An 18,395-nucleotide genomic window follows, 5' to 3' on the forward strand; every position below is an offset into this window, starting at 1 on the left:
GTATTTAATATTATTAACAATAATTACAGTAATTTTATTAGGTTTCCTGAATGATTTTTTAATTCTTAATTAGAGAACATTTGTACATGAAATCATATCACGACACGTGTGTCTTCCTTCATCAACGTGCAATTAAATGAGCAATACCAATTGATTGCAAAACATACTAATTGTGATCGCTTATGTTTTTTATTGACTACGTATCTGCCATGATATGTAGAAAGAGATACCAAAATTTTTACCTCTTGAAATATTTATTATTTTACATTATTTATTAATCTTCTATATCTTTATTGCTTCTATAAAGGATAAGGATTGAAGCATGCAGCGCCAATCCGTATGCATCATTACGTAGTAATTACAAATTACGTAGTACTATGCCTGAGTGTAAGAATAGTATTCTTTAAATTAAATTGCACGAGAATTTAACGAGGAACTAATATTTACAATTATTCTTATAGCCACATTTATTGCTGTATAAAAATGTAATGAATATTACTTTTAATTACACAATGGGAGTCGGTCGATATTCATTAAAAAAAAGGGAGAAACCTTTTTATAAGCACACTTCTCATTTGCGTGCATTCCGCTAATTGCTACATAATTTTCCTACATAAAGAAAGTTTGAATTAAAAAATTTTCACTAAATAATTTCTTCTCTCAATTCTCTCTTTCTATAGTACCTCGTATCGTACCGTAATTTATCTACACGTTAATTATTAAAAGTTTAATTAAAAAAACGCTATGTACAAAGTGCGCCGTAGACGAGATATTGTAGTCAAGCTAAAATATTTGGTCAAAATTGATATAAAATTAAAATAATAAAATTATTCCACTTTGGAGGATTTCGCTGTATCCTGTTTCAACGCCGGTTTTTTCAATATATAATTTTTTAGGTTCTGGAACGGTGTGTCGAACAGTAGCGTGAGAACTACCGACATGAGAAGAATCCATGATAACTCTTTCAGATTTATCTGAAACAAATTACAGACGTTTAAAATAAGATTGCATTCAATTAAATAATTTTATAAATAGATAAGGGAGAGAAACGCTCTCAAGAGAGATATGTCGAACCGAATTTTGCGTCTGTTTTAAGCGCAAGACTTACCAATATCTTGAAAAATTCATAGTGTTCCGCGGTGCGGGTTTGCCCAACGTTGTAGAAAAATATCGGGAATTGCGTTAGATAAACGGCGTAACTGATCCTCGTGGTAACGAGAAATCCTCGCCAGGAGAACAGTCTGTTCAAGAATCCTGCGATGCGACACGCGTTATTCGATAATTGCTATTTGCAAGACGTCAATTTTCGAATGTCAAATGCGACGATTCGGTTATAAAATTACCGTTTGAACTGCCGGTGTGCTGCGTTATCGCTATCCAGAGGAACAGGCCGCACCAACCGATGGGAGCGAACGCGTTGTAGGTAGCCGCGTGAATCGGGTCGTACACGTAATCGATCGAGCCCATTTTGGAGGGCCCGACGAAAGCCGCTAGGAACATCAGGCCGCTCACGGTCCAGCCTGTGTAGAGGGCTGTCTGGAAACGCGAAAAATTAGCTTGGCTTTTTTTCCTTCGTCGCAAGTGTCCGTGTATGTACACGTAGACAATTCAATGCACTCACTGTGCCCAGCTTAAAGTCCTTGGGTATATTCCGCAGCAAGTAACCCGCGAAGATACCGACGATGTAAACGGTCAATCGGTGCGACGGTAACGTGTAGGAGTAATCCGCGGTGTCGAATAATTGTCTTATCCTGAGAACGAGATATGAATAATACATTATCGGAATATCGATGTCTTTTCTCGTTTTAACTGCAAACGCGTGTGAATAATACATAATCGGAATCGATCTCCTCTCTTGTTTTAATAGCCACTCGCAAACGTGATTGGCAATTAAATTAACGTGATTTACTTACGACGTGCCGTAGTACACGTAATTGTTGAGATCTTTGGTATACGTGACGTAGAATCTCAATAGCGTCGATACCGAGGCTATTATACCGAGTACAATAGCGCCGATCTTTGGCTTTTTGTACAGGATCAACACCAGCAGGGGTGAAATCGCGAACAGTTGCGTGTCAATTCCTACATGATGCGTGTGCGTAAGACACTGAAAGCAATGGAGAACAATGGATTTCTGTCTCTCGGCGTAAACAGGCTGGAAGCCAGTCAGAGACGCATTGAAATGTACATAACTAATTTATCGCTAACATTTGTTGCTAGAAAAACTTTTCAGATTTTTTTTTTAAAGTGTCTTCCAATCGCGTTGTTATCTTTTTATCTTCTAAGTCTAACGATTACTTTGCGCGCGTTTTTTTACCTACCATATGCTCGAATCCGAAATAATTGTGAATAAATAAGAAATTCCGCCACCATGTTCTTTTGCAGATTTCCGCGTGATTGGTCACCACCAGCGGCCACTGCGGTCCAGATCCGATGTACGGCATAATGTAAGTACAGAACAATATCAGCGCCCCTAGAGTCGGCACTAGCCTGAAATCCGACGTGCGCGTATTGAAAGGGGACCATTCTTTTTTTCTTGTTTTTATTCATTTGATCGGGACGTACGTCGCAGTACCTTAGCAAACGCGACAAGTATTCGTTCTTGATGTCCAAAGCTCCGTTCCTCTTCAGTCTACCGACGAACGAATACGTCGTTAATAAACCGGACAACATGATGAACGGATCGGTATACAGGCTGGCCGCTCTCCCTATGACGGTCCACGGTTTACCTAAAAACTACGTCGGAAAATTATCGTTTATTTTCAAGCAATGTGCATCCACGACGAAAAAGAAAAATTGAATTTGATTAATCAGAATACCGTAAAATTTTATTCACATGACAAAAATATAATATTTGTAAAATAATATTCTACGCCGCATTGTATTCCAATAACATATTGCATGTATTTTATTTATATTCTAACATATTATTATATTTTTGAAAGTTTATTTTATCAGCTCTGTAAACCTATAGCTCATCACTAAAAAATTTGACTGTACTATAATTAAGTATTCATTTACTACTGATTTATTGCTCTAGTTACGAATTTATTGCTATTCTACTTACTCGCAGGAAATTAATATCAAATGTAGGGATGTTAACTTTACACGCTAGCATACTCATTCCTGAAAAACATGTTTAAAATACTAAAGAAAAAAAAAAAGGTACTTTAAATATCAATTTTTAGTAAACCTATTTTTGGTAAAATTTTTTGTTACTTTTTTATTGATGAATTTTTTTAACTTACACAAAGAGTAGTAAATTCCAAACTGAGATATTTCAAGAGCAAATTCTATAAACGTTTTGAGACAAAAATTATGCAGCAATGCGAATTGCTTTACTCTTGTACACGTGAGTCTTTGCATTATCTTACAAGGGCAAGGAAGTGGCAAAAAATGTTGGTATACCTATTTTTTTTCCCTTACAGTACTCTGTGTTTTTCGGGAGTGCTAGCGAAACGTGAAGCACTTCCACTTTTGATATTAATTTCCTGCGAATGGGTAGAAGCAATAAATTAGCAATAAATGTGCACTTAATTGTGACATATAATCGAACTTCGTTTTGGTGGTAGGAGTGCCTGGTTCACAGAGGTTATTTTACTTGTGAAAGAGAAATAATATCGAATATCTTTTGAATTTACGGTTTCTGAGTTATATGCTTACGTATTTATTCTTGAAAATGAATAATTTGCAACGTACCTCGCTCATGTAAGTTCGGTTCATATAAGGGTTGAAGAATACCGCCATGCTCTTGTGAGCTATGAGCAACAGAACGCTGTTCAATAATCGAACACCGTGGAGCGCCGCTATGTCGCCTTGCGGTCTCTCCAACGAGAATAATTTCAGAACGTTGCGTTTCAAAGAGAACGATAAAAGCAATTCGCTGACCGGTATTTTGAAATGATCGCAGTACGCGGCCACGAGTGTCAGAACGGACACGGTGACGAAGAGAAGACTGAAAACAAATAACGTAAAAATTATTCAATCAATTCGGCTTAGCAGTTTCCGCTTTTGCGAAGATTTGCTGCAGTAAATGCCCCGTTAAAAAAAGTAGAGAATTTAAAGATAAAAGTTTATCGTGCGTGATAACATTTTAGTTCGTGCACTTTGCAATAGTTATAGACACTTGGCATGATTCAGACAAATATCTTTACCTAGTGGCGACAGTCGCTTTTGATAGCTCGACTTCTTGCCTCACTTGACACATGTTCGGCTCCACCTGCAGCGAGATTTTGAGACCAGTCTGCGCCGTGTACTTCGAGATGGTATGTTGAAGGGAGGCCTCCACATCCCGGGCTGTACACGACGCGGGGGTGCATATGGCCCAATTCACGCTACTGAAGCGCGGCACTCTGTGACCGGGCTGAAAAGAAAGATAAATACTTTTATGTGATATTATGCGTTATGGAAGAGATTTGAATTATGACAAAAGCTAATCTTTGCTTCAGACAGATACAGATTTTAATGCTATATATTCTCGTTGAAAAGATTAATCAGCGAACGATAGAGATCTTATGAACAGAAGCCGACAAATTATGCATTCTCGCGGGAATTACCATAACACTCTGTCTTCGCCACGTTAATCCTTTTACGCAGTTTCTTCGCCTATTCTTTGTAATTTTTTACGGAGGAGCGCGTGCTCCTCCGTAAAAAATTACAAAAAAAATTACCATTATGTATTCACTTCGATAAATATTTATAACACATTGAAAAAAAAGCTGTAGAAAACAAAAATCGCTGTTTGAAGAAACACTGGGGAAACTTGACGTTTATTATTATGCCGATTATGCGTAACCGACACGATAATAGAATGTTTTTTTTTTTTTCCCTAAGAGGATCTTCCGCGAGATCTTTTAATACGTAACTCGCCTTCTCGGCGTGTATTTTAATATACTTGTCGCGCAGGTGCTTTTGAGAGTTGCGGAAGTCTATTAAAAGCACTCGATTGCGAGTGAGGCGCGGATAAAGGAGACGAAGACGTTTTATAAATCATATTTGCATGTTTCACACGAAGGCGAAACGAGCGATTCAGAGAGTAATTGATGCATTTGACCAGTCAAGCAGCGATAATTAATGCTCTTGCTGCGTCTCGTACTGCAAGCGCAACGCTAACAATATACCGAATGATAAACATTAACATCAATTCGATATGCGAAACGCAACATTATAGACGATTATTCTAACCATATAGTCTCATACATACCTACGCGTATAGCAACATTATTGTCTGTCATTATATAATCGGACTGTCGATATCTAAGCAAAACAAATTTCCTATATCTATATGTATAGTTCGTCAATCCACATTCCTACGTAATTTATCTCACGCTTATTTTAGAATCTCAACTGCGGCTATTTTTTTTTCATCAACAGCCGCATTGAATTATGAAAAAAGATATGATTTCCTCTTTGCACGATACGTTTGAAATAAATGAACGTCTTATTGCGCCTTGAGATCCGATTACTCGGGAATCATACGCGTGTCGCGCGACAAATAACGTCACGTGACTTCCGTGAGGTGTATCCAGATTTTTCGGAGCTACTAAAACGAATCTCTCACTTCTAAATTTAACTCGGGCCTCCAGACAGCCGTCAGTGATACTGTCCGCAGGCAATTTTTTTTCGAGTAACTGTTTATTTACGCAGTTCCCGTTTTGTTCCGTTAAAATTCATCCTGTGTCGTCCGTCTCCATCGCGATAGCTTGCCGACAGGCAAGTCTTTCATCCGTCGACATCCGGCCGCCGCGCCGGTGTCCCTCCAGTCTTCGCGTCGATTTACATAAATCCTGCGCGGCGGAGGATTCACGTGTCTACTACATATTCAGCAGGGATTAAACATACGCGCCGACGATGATCCGCCGAATCATTAAAATACCGGGAGCATTAAAAGTCCGCGCGGGGAAATACCGATATGGAAATACATTTTTCACACGGAAGTTACGCGATTCCTATATACGGTCGATTATTTTCCCGGTTAAAAACTTTAACGCTCGTGTATCTCCACGCAAAAAAATGACTTAGCATTATCAGTAGTTAGTTCGAACTTTGCTGTCATTACTAAAAGTTATCTATTAAAAATAAAATATATTTGTTGCGTGATACAATTTTATTAGCTAAAATAAAAGCGTATTTTAACAGGAGTAGCTATGAAAGTGCAGCATACGGAAAGAATGATTTTGTTAAAAAATTTAAAAGTTTGGATATTTCTCAATAGAATTAGTTAAACGTCATTTGATTCTAGCTGCAGCAAAGATTTTTTGCTGTAGCAAAAAATTAAATTTTAACAATTTTAATAAATTTAGCATTTTTGGCAGTAATGATATTAGCTGTCCCTATTTTAAAGACACACCTTGCTGCCACGGCTATATTTTAGCTGCGTTGGCCAATCCTTTTTCTGCGTGTCGTTACATTAATTAGATCGTTTATATTTATTAATGCGATCTATCTGTAAATAAATTATATTTCTGTGACGTATTCTCGTTCGGAATACATTGAAAGAAAGAGAAAGAGAAAGAGAGAGAGAGAGAAAGGCGGTCGTGCACGTGCTGCTTTTATCGTATATATAATTTGGCTGCCGAGCGAATACAGTTTAAGGCGATGAACAGTTTAAAGACTTGATAAAGGTTTTGATATTCTATATACGTGCCGATCCGACCGGCCGTTCCCGCTCGCGAACGTGAGATATCGCGATAAGATGCGGTGATTGATTGCGAAACGATCGATCACGTTGGTCCACGTGGCGCGCATCGCGAAGAATGCCACATTACACACGCACACGCACACAAACTCACGTCGGTCATGTTGCTACGAAACGCGTAATGCGAATGCAGCAGGCGATGCAGGTACTTGAGGTCCGGCCGGGACTGGTCGACGTCCAGCTGCAGATACGCCAGGCAATACTGCCCGCGGATGCCATCCTTGCCCTCGACACCGACGCACTCGTCGAAGTCGCCGAATTGATTGACATTGCCGCTCAGAAGGCCGGAAGGCACCTTCGCGGTCGCGTCGTACACTAAAACAGTCGAAAGGTGATCGATATTGCGAAAATAGAAAGGCGGGACCGGCCCCCTCGGCCGTGAGGACGATCCTCGCAATTCAATGTCATCGGTCGCATTGAGCAAACTCGACAGCGAATTTTGATCCATCCGTTGAAAAAAAAAAAACACGATGATAATTATACCGTGCGTGAGACATGCGCGTCATTTGATATAGAAAAAAAACAATTGCGCGCTGACGAGCAAGGTGAATTCGGACAAAGAAGAAAAAAAAGAGATATCTGGCGAGCAGCCGCGATATCTTGAAGCAATCGTTGCCAAATCCCTCATGCCGCGTGCCGAATAGCGTGCGGCATTAATGCTTGGTCTACGAATAGAGCGTTCCGTACAGTCATTCGGGCCACTTGTGAAGGATCATTAAATACAAATTCGTTCGTCGTTGTTTATTTTCGTGCTCTACGATCGATGTATACGTACGTATTCCGAGTTCCGTTCTCACAATGTTCGTTCCAAGGACGGAGCTTCTCGGAAGTGAGGCTTCCGTACAATAATTACACTGTCGTGTAATTTGATTTCAAATCACAGTTGCGCTATCTTCGATTGACCTTACGTCGCGCGTTTCCGACTCATAGGTATTATACTTATTCGATGATATCGGTTAGTCGACACTTACTTTTGAGCGCCCACAGCGTGAACTTGGCGAGCTCCTCGTGGAAGATGTCGGCGTGTCGTTTGCATTCCGCGCTGACGCCTCCCGCGCCGGGATCGTAAGGGGGAAGGATTTGCAACAGTCTGCGTGCCTCGAGATCGATTTTCTCGGGAAAGTCCTCTGGAAAAGAAAAGCGTGGAATTCTTTTAATGCCTCCCCAATATCCGGAAATCACAGATAATCGCGTATTAAGGGAGTTTACTCTTGACTCGTATTAAAGCGTGCGAAAGCAAGGGAAAGTCGCGCGAAAACAAAGCCTTCTCTCTCTCTCTCTCTCTCTCTCTCTCTCTCTCTCGCGAATTAGTACATCGTCGGGGGATTCACGTAAATCGCATGAGACCGTCTACGTGCCTCGTGTTCAAACGGGCGAGGAATTTTATCGACGTAAAAGCCACGCTCGCGCCTGACATTGACATGATAATGCGGGAGAGCTATTAAGATACCTCCCGGCGCGCTCGTTCGCAAACGGTGACGCAATCTGGGATCAAACGGAAGCGAAATTTTCGGGTAAGGTTCGTACAAGTCATTCGTTGTAATCCGACTGGGATTATTCGGAATTAGTTACATTGAAAACGCCATATCTGAAATATGTGTAATTCAATTTATCTTACAACAGTCACAAATGCGATCTGAATGGCGCAGATTAAACTGACTTGTCAATTCAACACGTTTCTCGTCTCTTTTTCTCTCAATATAATGAAGTATTAATCGAGCTTCGCTTCACGTGGCAAATTATATTATTCGATAATCGAATTGATGGCTGGTCTTGTAGACGAGCTAATGAGATAACTCGACGAAATTGAGCGAAGTAGAAGTGGATATGTAGGTCGTTGAACCGCGTTGGGTGCAGACATCATTATAAAATTATGGCGAAGGTCAATGTACAAATTTCAAACTCGGTATTCCCAGATTAACGTTGAACCAGTATTATGTATAATTAGGCAGCTTGAATGAAGGCATTCTTAACAATTTATAGCATGCGAAGAATAATTATTGCATAATCTGAAATAGAATTTGTGAGCGAACAACTTTTTTTTTGTATTATTGAAAGCTACGTATTTTATGCGCTAAAGACGCAAGACTTATGCGAAAAGGTCTTATTGATAACAAATTATTTAATCGTTCTTTTAATTTTACGTCGTTCAAATATAAGTTACAGCGTTAATTCTCTGTATAGCTAAAAAATAAGCAGTTTTTTTTTAATGAATAATAAATGATCCCGTCGACAGCAGTTTTAAAAAATTGACAAACGAAGTGTATGTGACTATTTTTTATAGTGATTTTTAAGTGCGTCGTAAAATGCTGAAAGAATTGATCAGAATCCGATAAACCGATGGTCGGATTCTGATCAATTCTTTTGGTATTTTACGATGCACTTAAAAATCACTGTAAAAAATAGTCACATACGCTTCGTTTGTCAATTTTTTAAAGCTGCTGTCGACGGGATCGTTTATTATTCATTAAAAAAAAACTGCGGATCACAATTTTCTGTAGCCTGTCGGTGAACTGAGTAGAAAAAAAAAACGAATTTTAAAAGCGCAAGTATACCAGACCATGGCTGCGTTCGGGAAGCGCGCCGTTGCGCTATATTGTGTATATCTTATCTTTTTCGTTAATTAGTCGTAAAACAAGGACAAAATGATGCAGGCGTTGATAGGGCGCTCCTTGAAAGCTGCATGTGTATAGAAAGTGGCGTGTGTTGCATATTATAATTATCGCGGTTGCATCACCGCGGCTGTAAATTCTGCATCAAACGCTCGCACGTTAATACGACAGTTAACCGTGTATATAAACATCTTAACGATACGGCATTTCTAATTTTCCAGTATATTATGATTTTTAATTTTTATTATAGCTATATCGATTACGTCAGTTGCCCGCGCGCGGTTTTCTTCGAGGGCATCCTCGTTGCCCGCGCGCGGTCTTTCCGCGGCAGCGGATAATCGACCCGATTTCCATTGTTCCACCGAGGGGGGTTACGACGTCATTTTCTCGCGGTGGCAAACGTGTGGCAATCGAAGTATGGAAAATGGAGCCGGACGTTCACAGAGGAGTTACACGAGGCGCGCGATCGGTGCCGGTGTCGAAATCGGGACGCGGCGCGCGCGATCGTCTCCGCGCGAACGGAATCACTTAAGCGTTTGTCCGCGGTTTGTCCGCGCTCGATCAGGCTGTGGCAACCTGCCTGCCTGCCTGGCCGCGTAAAATGCGACGCGCATATAGGTGTACCTATGGGCGAAAGAGCAATTCGTTGGTTTACTCGTGAGAGATCTTCTGCGACGTCGTTGCGTTTAAAAATCCCATCGTCGTCGCCTTACGAATGCGCAACCGAATTTTCTCGCGGGCCGCGTTTGAACGGGCAAACGTGATAATGACACAATTGACGCCCGTTACATAAAGAGTTGGGCCCGTAGTCGTGTAAGACGGTATTAGTCAATAAATGAGTGTGTAGAACAATTTAACCAATCGTAGGGGGGCTCTACGAACTTGATGAATTGCTCTATCCACTTATTCGTTGGCCAATTTTTACGTAACGTTTTATAATTATACGGTTACAGAAATTTGTACACGGGAGCCCTTAGGGCACTCTAGCATACAGAAAAACGTAAGCAGTATTGCATTATCGCTTTATGTTTTACTGCTTAGGTTCAAAGGTGCAAATATGCTAGACTATGGCTTCGGGAAACTATCAGCGCTGTTATATGCCATTTTATCTTTATCTTTAATTAGCCCTATATAGAATAAGGATGAAATAATGCAATAGAGCACTCTAGCAGACAGAAAAACGTATTGCATTATCGCTTTACGTTTTACTGCTTATAGGTTCAAAAGCGCAAATATATAATACTAGACTATGGTTTCGGGAAGCGCGCCACCAGTACTATTACATGTCATTTTATTTTTATTGTTAATTAGTCGTAAACAAGGACGAAGTGAAGTAATAGCGCTGATAGCACGCATTTTTTTCTGGCCCTACTAATGGCCCTAATAAATTCGAAACCGAACCGGTTTGGCGGTCAGATAGATGATAAGGCGGTCCTACTTCCGACGATACGTAATACATAAAGGCGCGCGATAATTGGAACTCTTTCAAAGCAGAGAACTACCTGCGTTATGCGTGCGAGCACGAAATTGCATTACGAAACGCGATAATGATCGGCAGTGTCAATCCGTCGTGTAAATATCGTTACGTCTCCCAATGGGATTTACGACGTCTTGTTGTGCTGGCAATTAACGCGTCGCGGGCAAGGAGGGTCGGATGCGTATCTGTGTATCTTCATTAGCTTCTCATCAAACACGCTCATTGCCAGCCACGCGCCAGCGTGGATTTCATACTCGTCTCAAGGAGGCGTGACTGAAGCGTAAATTAATAGTTTAGAAAAAAAATTTATCGCCTGCTTTTCGGTCGTAACTCAAACCTTTAAACCCTCATTCGCAGCAAAATCGTCGGATGTTCTTGTTCGCTCCGGAATAAATTAAATCGCATCTCAGATATCATTTCGCCTGCTAAAAGTGAGTAATGTCAAAGTTTCTTCCGTTTGGGACGAATTATTCCAGTGTCCGCGTTAAAGCGTGCCGCGGACATTTTAGCAACTGCAGGCATCAGTTTGCTGCATGACGATAAACAATCAGAAAAGAATTATCACCCATTACGATTACTACTGCAATTTAATTGCCAATTTATTCGGATAAAGCGTTGAGAAAAACAGTTATATCGACGGCAAATGTCGTGTGCCTGATACCGCGGAATGTCCATAAAACCGACGCTACGTTACGAAACGTTATGTGTGTGGACATTGAACGTATCTCCCTCTTTCCTTCTCAATTGTATTGCAAATGTATACGTTTTACTCACCAGATGCGTCCTTGTTTATTGGTTACACGCGATTTCACACGTTGGACATATATACAATAAGTGAGCATTCCACCGAATCCGAATGCGTTAAACGGCAAGGACTTTCCACCGAAAGCGGCGACAAGGAATCAAGGCGTCTCTTTGTACGCATTCCTCATTTCGTTATTTTGCGGAATTTTTTGCAAACACCACGACGACGGTGTATCCTGAATGGCATAAAATCGGAAAGAGAAACGCACGCATTATGAGACGTTTAACGCTCGGTTTCCTCTATTTTAAAGCGTTAATAGTCTCGTAAGTTATATAATAGCTTGTGAAACTATTAACACTTTAAAATTACTATCAAAGCCACGATGCGTTAAATATGAAATCATTAGCGCTTTAAAATAGGAATTTTTACAGTTGGGCCACTTTTGCGGTGGGCGCCTCATATATTCGTATATCCATCCATCCATCGACTGCATTTGTCTGCGATATCTCATTGTAAAAAGTCTACGCTCTTCTCCGATATCTGCATCTTTCGAATAACAATTTATCTTCAGAAAAGCGTTCTCATTCTCGAGAAGCACGTCTCGTTCACGAATTAAATACGTACTTTATCAATAAAATTTCTTGGCGCGAGACGTTGCCGCGTCTCTTGCTATATCAACGTATGCATTGCGCAGGATTTAGTGAAATGATACCGTACGCCGTACACCGATGCTGTACACCGTAAATCTCAGGTAATTGATTAGTCACGTATCGGTTTATCTCTTCTTACTCTTGTCTTACTGTTCCAAAAATTAAAGCAGTTAAGAAATGACGAATTAGCAATTCCGATTGGGACCTTGACTGAACTTTCATCGGATATTTTATTCACTAATCAGTTGTTTATTACTTTCACATCGTCTCCTCACGTTACATCTGAAAGTTTTCTGAGAAACATGCACGCATATCGGTGAGTTTTAGTCATCTAAAATTCAATTATTTTCGGTAGGAAGCAACGGTTGTGTCGCAACGGCAACGATTACACGTTGTGTCACTTATCTACGGATTTGTGTACGATATAATACCTATAATGATATTAGAAATTTCTATAATCTGCATTCTATGTATATTTATACGAAAGTAACGCATTGCATTACATTAGCTAATCGTTAAAATATTAACATAGAACACACACGCGCGCGCGCGCACACACACACAGAGATTTAATTACGTGCCAAATATAACTTTTATTGACCATGGCCGAGAAGACTTTGATAGAAGACCTTGATTTCGAAGGTTAATCCTTCTCTCATTCACCCATATCTTTATAGGCTATTAAACCTATTAGTGTGAAGGTTAGGAAACTTTCGCTAGATTATCCTACAGATGTGAATTCAAATTGAGAATCGTATCGAAATTAGTATACATTGTATCATCAAACGAGACACCGAGACGAAAGACGGGAGTGGGCAAGTGGCAAGGGAATCAAGTTTATATAGTTGCAGAGGTGGAAAGCAGGGGTGCGTTCAGGGATTCACGGTATGTCATTTTATCCTTGTTACTTACCGAATGTTAAAATGATATCTAGATGCACCCGGGCGAAATTTCTGAACGCTGCCCTGCGCTGAATTTTCCTATGAAACATTCACTCATACACCCACGGTACTCAATTCTGTCCCTCGGAAATTTTCACAAAGAAATTTTCACTCAGAAGTGATCACTTTTCTACATTAATATTCATCATGGTCCATGCACGATTAACGAAACGAAATCGTGCATGGACTATATATGCATTAATGTAGAAAAGTGATCATTTCTGGGTATGTGATAATTTCCGAGAGACAGAATCGATTACCGTGGCTGTACACAGCATCATCGATGTAAGTGCAGCGCACTTACAATTAACTGAAGCCCTTATACAGGGTATATTCATTGTTTCAAGTATCGTTACAGATCATGCGGGTACCGACGGTAATGACCATGAACCATTGAATATACTGCCGCATTCCCGACCTTACCTCGGTCCACCGGCAATGCTGCACATGCTACGTGCGTTGCGTAATGCAGCATGTGATAATATTTACTTTCCGCTACCAAAGGAGTCGCGAGCGACAATCCGCGTGCGGTGGAAATTCGACAGCATTCCTCGATTAATGACGTACGATTAATGACGTGGTGAGTAAGCGACGGACGAAGTTCAATTGCACGACGAACTTTGGTCTGGCTAATTTCCACAATAATAAATTTACCGTTTCCTTATTCCATTTGTGTGACGGTGCCTTCAAGAATTCTCTCCTCTCGATTCTGTAATAATTTAACATGCGTTGGGACACACTCTACGAATCCCCGCCGCGCCTGCGGCGATGGGAAATCCGAATTAGAAATCGAAGCATCGAAATTATAGAATTCGGCACGGCCGAACCTAAATTTTTTTCTTATGTCGGCTGCTTTGTAAGAAAAATTATAGAGCAAATCAAGGTGAATTCAATTCTCCGGTGGAAATAGATATGACGATAAGGCGCATATAAAAGTCAAGGTGACATTAAATAATTAAATAATGTGACATTTAAAAAAACTCTCGTTCTTCCGAATTATGCCGAAATTTGATTTCCAATTAATGGAAAATATATAATTTCTGAACTTCAGATATAGTCGAAAAATGACCTGTTATACGCTCGTAAATCTGATTCTGATGAATGCTTTTTTTCATCGGCAGAGACCGTTGATCACAATATTTAAAAAAAAAATGTATCAAGAAGTACTAAATCTTTAAGTCTGTCTTTTTATATCATACATACTATATATAAAATTTTTTCAAATTCTTAATATAGCTGAATTTTTCAATTTAACGCTTTCTTGATTCTTTTTTTTATCGATACGTCTCTTTTTGCGATATCTATTAAATTATTAGATGAATTTTATCAAATATGCAATATTGTATGATTAATATCTGAGCCACTCTTGTCTGTAAATACATCAGCCGAAGAAACTTTTCAATCAATATAATCTTTTCAATATTGAAAAATATTGAAATTGGAACGACACTGTTCTACATATTAATTGTAAAATAATGTAAAATATTATATTACATGTGAAGAAAAAATATACCCGCTTACGTAAATAATTACAGAGATGAGTTTTGCGTAAAATCTGAATTTCCCAATCGTCGCTTACGCATCTCTGAAGATTTTTTTGGGGGAAAGATTTTTTTAGTATAGACGACGTTTCCACGATCAAGTTCCCAATTTCAGCTTCGAATCTTGTATAAATCAGGTAGGCATTTGCTTAACGGATATAGCCCGTGACTCACACGCGCTTAATACAGCGGCGCGTAACGTTGAATTACATGCGTACTACCACGCGCGAGTAACGCGCGTTGCGTATTGCGGGTTATCGTGTGCAGATAGTTAAAGGTTGAATCAATTTAAAAACATAACTCAAGTCCATTTGTTATAACCAGACTATAATGAGCGGTAGCTTGGATCTGACAAGCGATCGTTACAGCATCAGCGCTGCAAAAAACACGTCTCTTAGAACAGCGAAGTAATCACTTCAAATCAGATGCGGATGTTACGCATTAAAGAGACGCGAACGATAAGAAAACCGAAGTTAATTATCCGTCCAGGAAAGAAGGTCACGGCAACGAGAATCCGAAATCTCCGATCGAAATCGCTCTTAACAGGACTTTTCGTCACAAATACCCAAGTCTAAGCCTGTGGAAACCCGTTTTATAGCGGATGTTGTACAAAATGTATGCGAATAAGGAATACCTGGACCTCCCCCTTTTCTTTTTTTGCTGCATCTCTAACTTACGCGCTCATAATTTGGCGAACATAACCGGTTTCCCAAATGAGTTATACATCAGCTATTCAATTGATAAACTATATAGGAAATCAGATTCTTACCGTCGAAACCCGTCGCGTAACGAATGACTGGTTTGGATTGTTAAAAGTACAAGCGGATCTAGGCGGATACGTTAATGACAATATATGTCTGAGTTAGTCATGGCTGATGGGACGTGAACGAAGTTATTATGTTCAAATAATAATTACGCACAGATGTAGGGTTATAAACGCGTTATAAATTATTTCGGAAATTAATTATAAGATATTAAAGTTTGTCACGCGTTAAATTGTCTATTATTTTAATATACTGACGCGTTAAGTACAAAGATGTGACAATACAAAATATAAACATTTGAAATATATATAAAATTTAATTTATTTTAATTAATTTAATAATTAAATATTTTAATTTATTTATTTTATATTTCAATTTAGTATACATTGTAAAAATATATTGTGAATCCCTGGACTCTTAACGCTCTCGAATCGCCAGTGGTTTGCTAACGGTTTGTATTAAAAGTATGCCGAAATGTCGACATACCTTTCGTGAGGTGATTTCCTACATTGAAATCTTCAAGACTTCGGTTATGTCACACCGCAAGTACTGCAGTCACGTTCGCCGGTGCATCGGCGCATAATGCGTATACGATATACCGCCGCTAAATGTCGCTCTCGCGCGTGTCGAAATATCGTCCTTTGATATCTTGTAAATTTTGATAATAGAAAAAAAAGAGAATGACTGAATCTAAATGTACGTGATCTTCTCAAACACAATCTTTCTCAAATTCTTCTCAATTTCATGAAATAAAAAGTAAAGAAAATTGATTAAGTTATTGACTAATCGCGTAGTAAAATTAAAAGAGTTTATTTAAGAGTCAGCTCCTGAGAGCCTATATATCGAGGTATAAAGTATACCGCGAGTATCAGTACGGCAATTAAGGTCAGTGCGGTTTTCTGCGGACGCATGCATTCCTCGCCGCGCTCGACTTCGACAAAATATGTCGATAAAGAATCCTCCGGTGAGGATATCCTTGGTTATACCAGACGATCGGATCGCAGACGCGCTATATTTGTACGGAGGATTGAAATAATTTCTTCTTCTATCCGAGACTCGAGTCGGCGCCGTTTGGACATTCTCGGAATCGAAAGAAGGCAGCTCCGATATATACGCCGAATCTTTCTTACGTTACTTGATGTACTTGTGAATCAACGTGATCGGCATTCGCGCGAGTATACACGCAGGTGGAATAAATGCACGCGGCGTACGGCCTTCGATTTGTAAAAGTGCAGCGATTACACGTTTTACCGCAGGCTCGCGAGGGGAAAATTAGTACGAATCGCGGAATCTCCGCTCCTTTCTCGCTATAAATTTCGACAAATCATCGAAGTCAATTACTTTTAGCGTTCAAGAGTATAGGCGCGTGTGTGTTTATTCCATTCCATTCGCGCTCGATCAAAGGTTAATAGCATTTTGTTAATTACGAGAGCTAGCGCGCGCGCGCGCCGGCAGGTGCGAATTTCGATTGTCGCGAGTGGATTTTACAATTAACGGCTAATGTTTAAAAGATGAAGTCGGTGCACGCGATTGCTACAAATGACGATATGCACCGCGGCCTATCAACCTATCAACACATCAACGAGTTCTGAAATTATTTACTCGTTCGTGCCACGCGAGTGGCACCCGCTGAATTAAAAATGTATACAGAGGTACCATTTACCGGAAAGTCACTTGTTTACTCGTTTAGCCACTTATTCAGTTCGGCCGCACGTGCAGATTTGTTCATTAAATTAAAATTAAATTGAAACACATTTGAACGATTTGACGATGAAGTATCAATTAGTGAAACTAAAATTCATCACGTTTCTCATGAGCAATCATTATCTCTTGACATTTTATGTTAATCTTCACAAAAAATACAATTTCAGCCTTGCGAAATACGATTGGCGAAATGTTAGATAACATCAAACTCAATTTCGCAAACTTGTGTGTTACGAGAGAGAGAGAGAGAGAGAGAGAGAGAGAGAGAGAGTATCCGATAGAGTATAGATATTCTATACTGTCTTCGCGTAGATAACGTAATGGAGCTCTGGACTATCACTCACCATAGTGCGGATTCGTGTGATGCACTTCCGGCCTGTCGTCACTCCATAGATCTTTCTCGGTGTCGATCGTGTAATTGCCGAGGCTGCTGATCAGCTCGACGAAAGTGAAGTTCTTCGTCGTGTCGGTCTTGTTGCGCTCAAGCACGCGTAGTATGTCCTCTTCCTCGAAGGTGCCGAGACTGCTCGAGGATGTCAAGACCTCCACCGGCGACTCGGCGCGCGACAAACCGATCAGACAGAAAATCGCCCAAATCCTCACAAATGTCCCCATTTCGCCCCCTCCAACGAGCCCTCCAAACAACGCTCTTTACGCGCCGAACGGACGAACAAGTGTTTCACGCCGCGGGAGTATAATCGGACGGTTCAAAACGATTCGTGCCCGCGATCGTAGGTCTCTCTCTTTCTCTCAAGAGATCGATCGTGGATCACGTTCGCATTTGCGCGATCGTCATCGGGAAGCCGACATTCGGTGAAGATTTTGTTATCCGAATCACCGAAGGTGCTCTATCTCTCGTGAAGACCGTATCGTATATAGTACCCGGCCGGTCGGAGCGAACGACACGTACGGGCTGTGTATTCGCGATCTCCCAATTGCCTGGCTGTTCGAACGCGAGCTTTACGAGTGATCGCGGTTCGATCGCGGAACGACGAAGTCACCTGTGTGCCACCTTGCCGATAGGGAGGCCGGAGAAGAGGGGTGGATGCCGTGCCCCGCACGTACACACGCCGCCGCTCGTCGCTTCGCTCCCACTCTTTCCGTTTCGAGGACCTCGCCGTCGAAAACAAAAAAAAAATTGAGTGAATAGATGTAACTGCGCGAAGGAGTTGCTCACGACGAAACGCGTCGCGCGTTGGTGGTTCGAGAAGGCTTAACAATGGCCATGAAATATTCGAACTAAAAATTCCTGGAACGTCCGCGT

At 40.5% G+C, this 18,395-nt stretch overlaps 1 protein-coding gene across 1 annotated transcript; it reads right to left on the reverse strand.

The window, feature by feature from the left end:
• Positions 1–235: 235 nt before the first annotated feature.
• On the reverse strand, positions 236–18,111 carry LOC105451229 (nose resistant to fluoxetine protein 6). Its single transcript, XM_011691559.1, has 12 exons — positions 17,476–18,111; positions 7,669–7,824; positions 6,792–7,012; positions 4,155–4,363; positions 3,700–3,955; positions 2,576–2,736; positions 2,322–2,490; positions 1,914–2,107; positions 1,622–1,751; positions 1,344–1,536; positions 1,109–1,254; positions 236–974 (listed from the first exon to the last, which is right to left on the reverse strand). Exons 1-12 carry the CDS (start codon positions 17,744–17,746, stop codon positions 828–830), a joined length of 2,253 nt encoding a protein of 750 aa, XP_011689861.1. The 5' UTR covers positions 17,747–18,111; the 3' UTR covers positions 236–827.
• Between the last annotated feature and the right edge of the window lie 284 nt (positions 18,112–18,395).

This window comes from Wasmannia auropunctata, unplaced genomic scaffold (assembly GCF_000956235.1).
Source record: "Wasmannia auropunctata unplaced genomic scaffold, wasmannia.A_1.0 LD336053.1, whole genome shotgun sequence".
Classification (NCBI taxonomy): domain Eukaryota; kingdom Metazoa; phylum Arthropoda; class Insecta; order Hymenoptera; family Formicidae; genus Wasmannia; species Wasmannia auropunctata.

What these genes read in the sequence shown, in the direction of transcription:
- LOC105451229 (XM_011691559.1), bottom strand. Translation starts at nt 17,746, where the DNA reads ATGGGGACATTTGTGAGGATTTGGGCGATTTTCTGTCTGATCGGTTTG. An exon ending in TTCGTAGCAACATGACCGAC is followed by an intron (nt 4,364 to 6,791) that starts GTGAGTTTGTGT and finishes CTTTCTTTTCAG; the next exon opens with CCCGGTCACAGAGTGCCGCG. An exon ending in ACCGAACTTACATGAGCGAG is followed by an intron (nt 2,737 to 3,699) that starts GTACGTTGCAAA and finishes TTTCCGACGTAG; the next exon opens with TTTTTAGGTAAACCGTGGAC.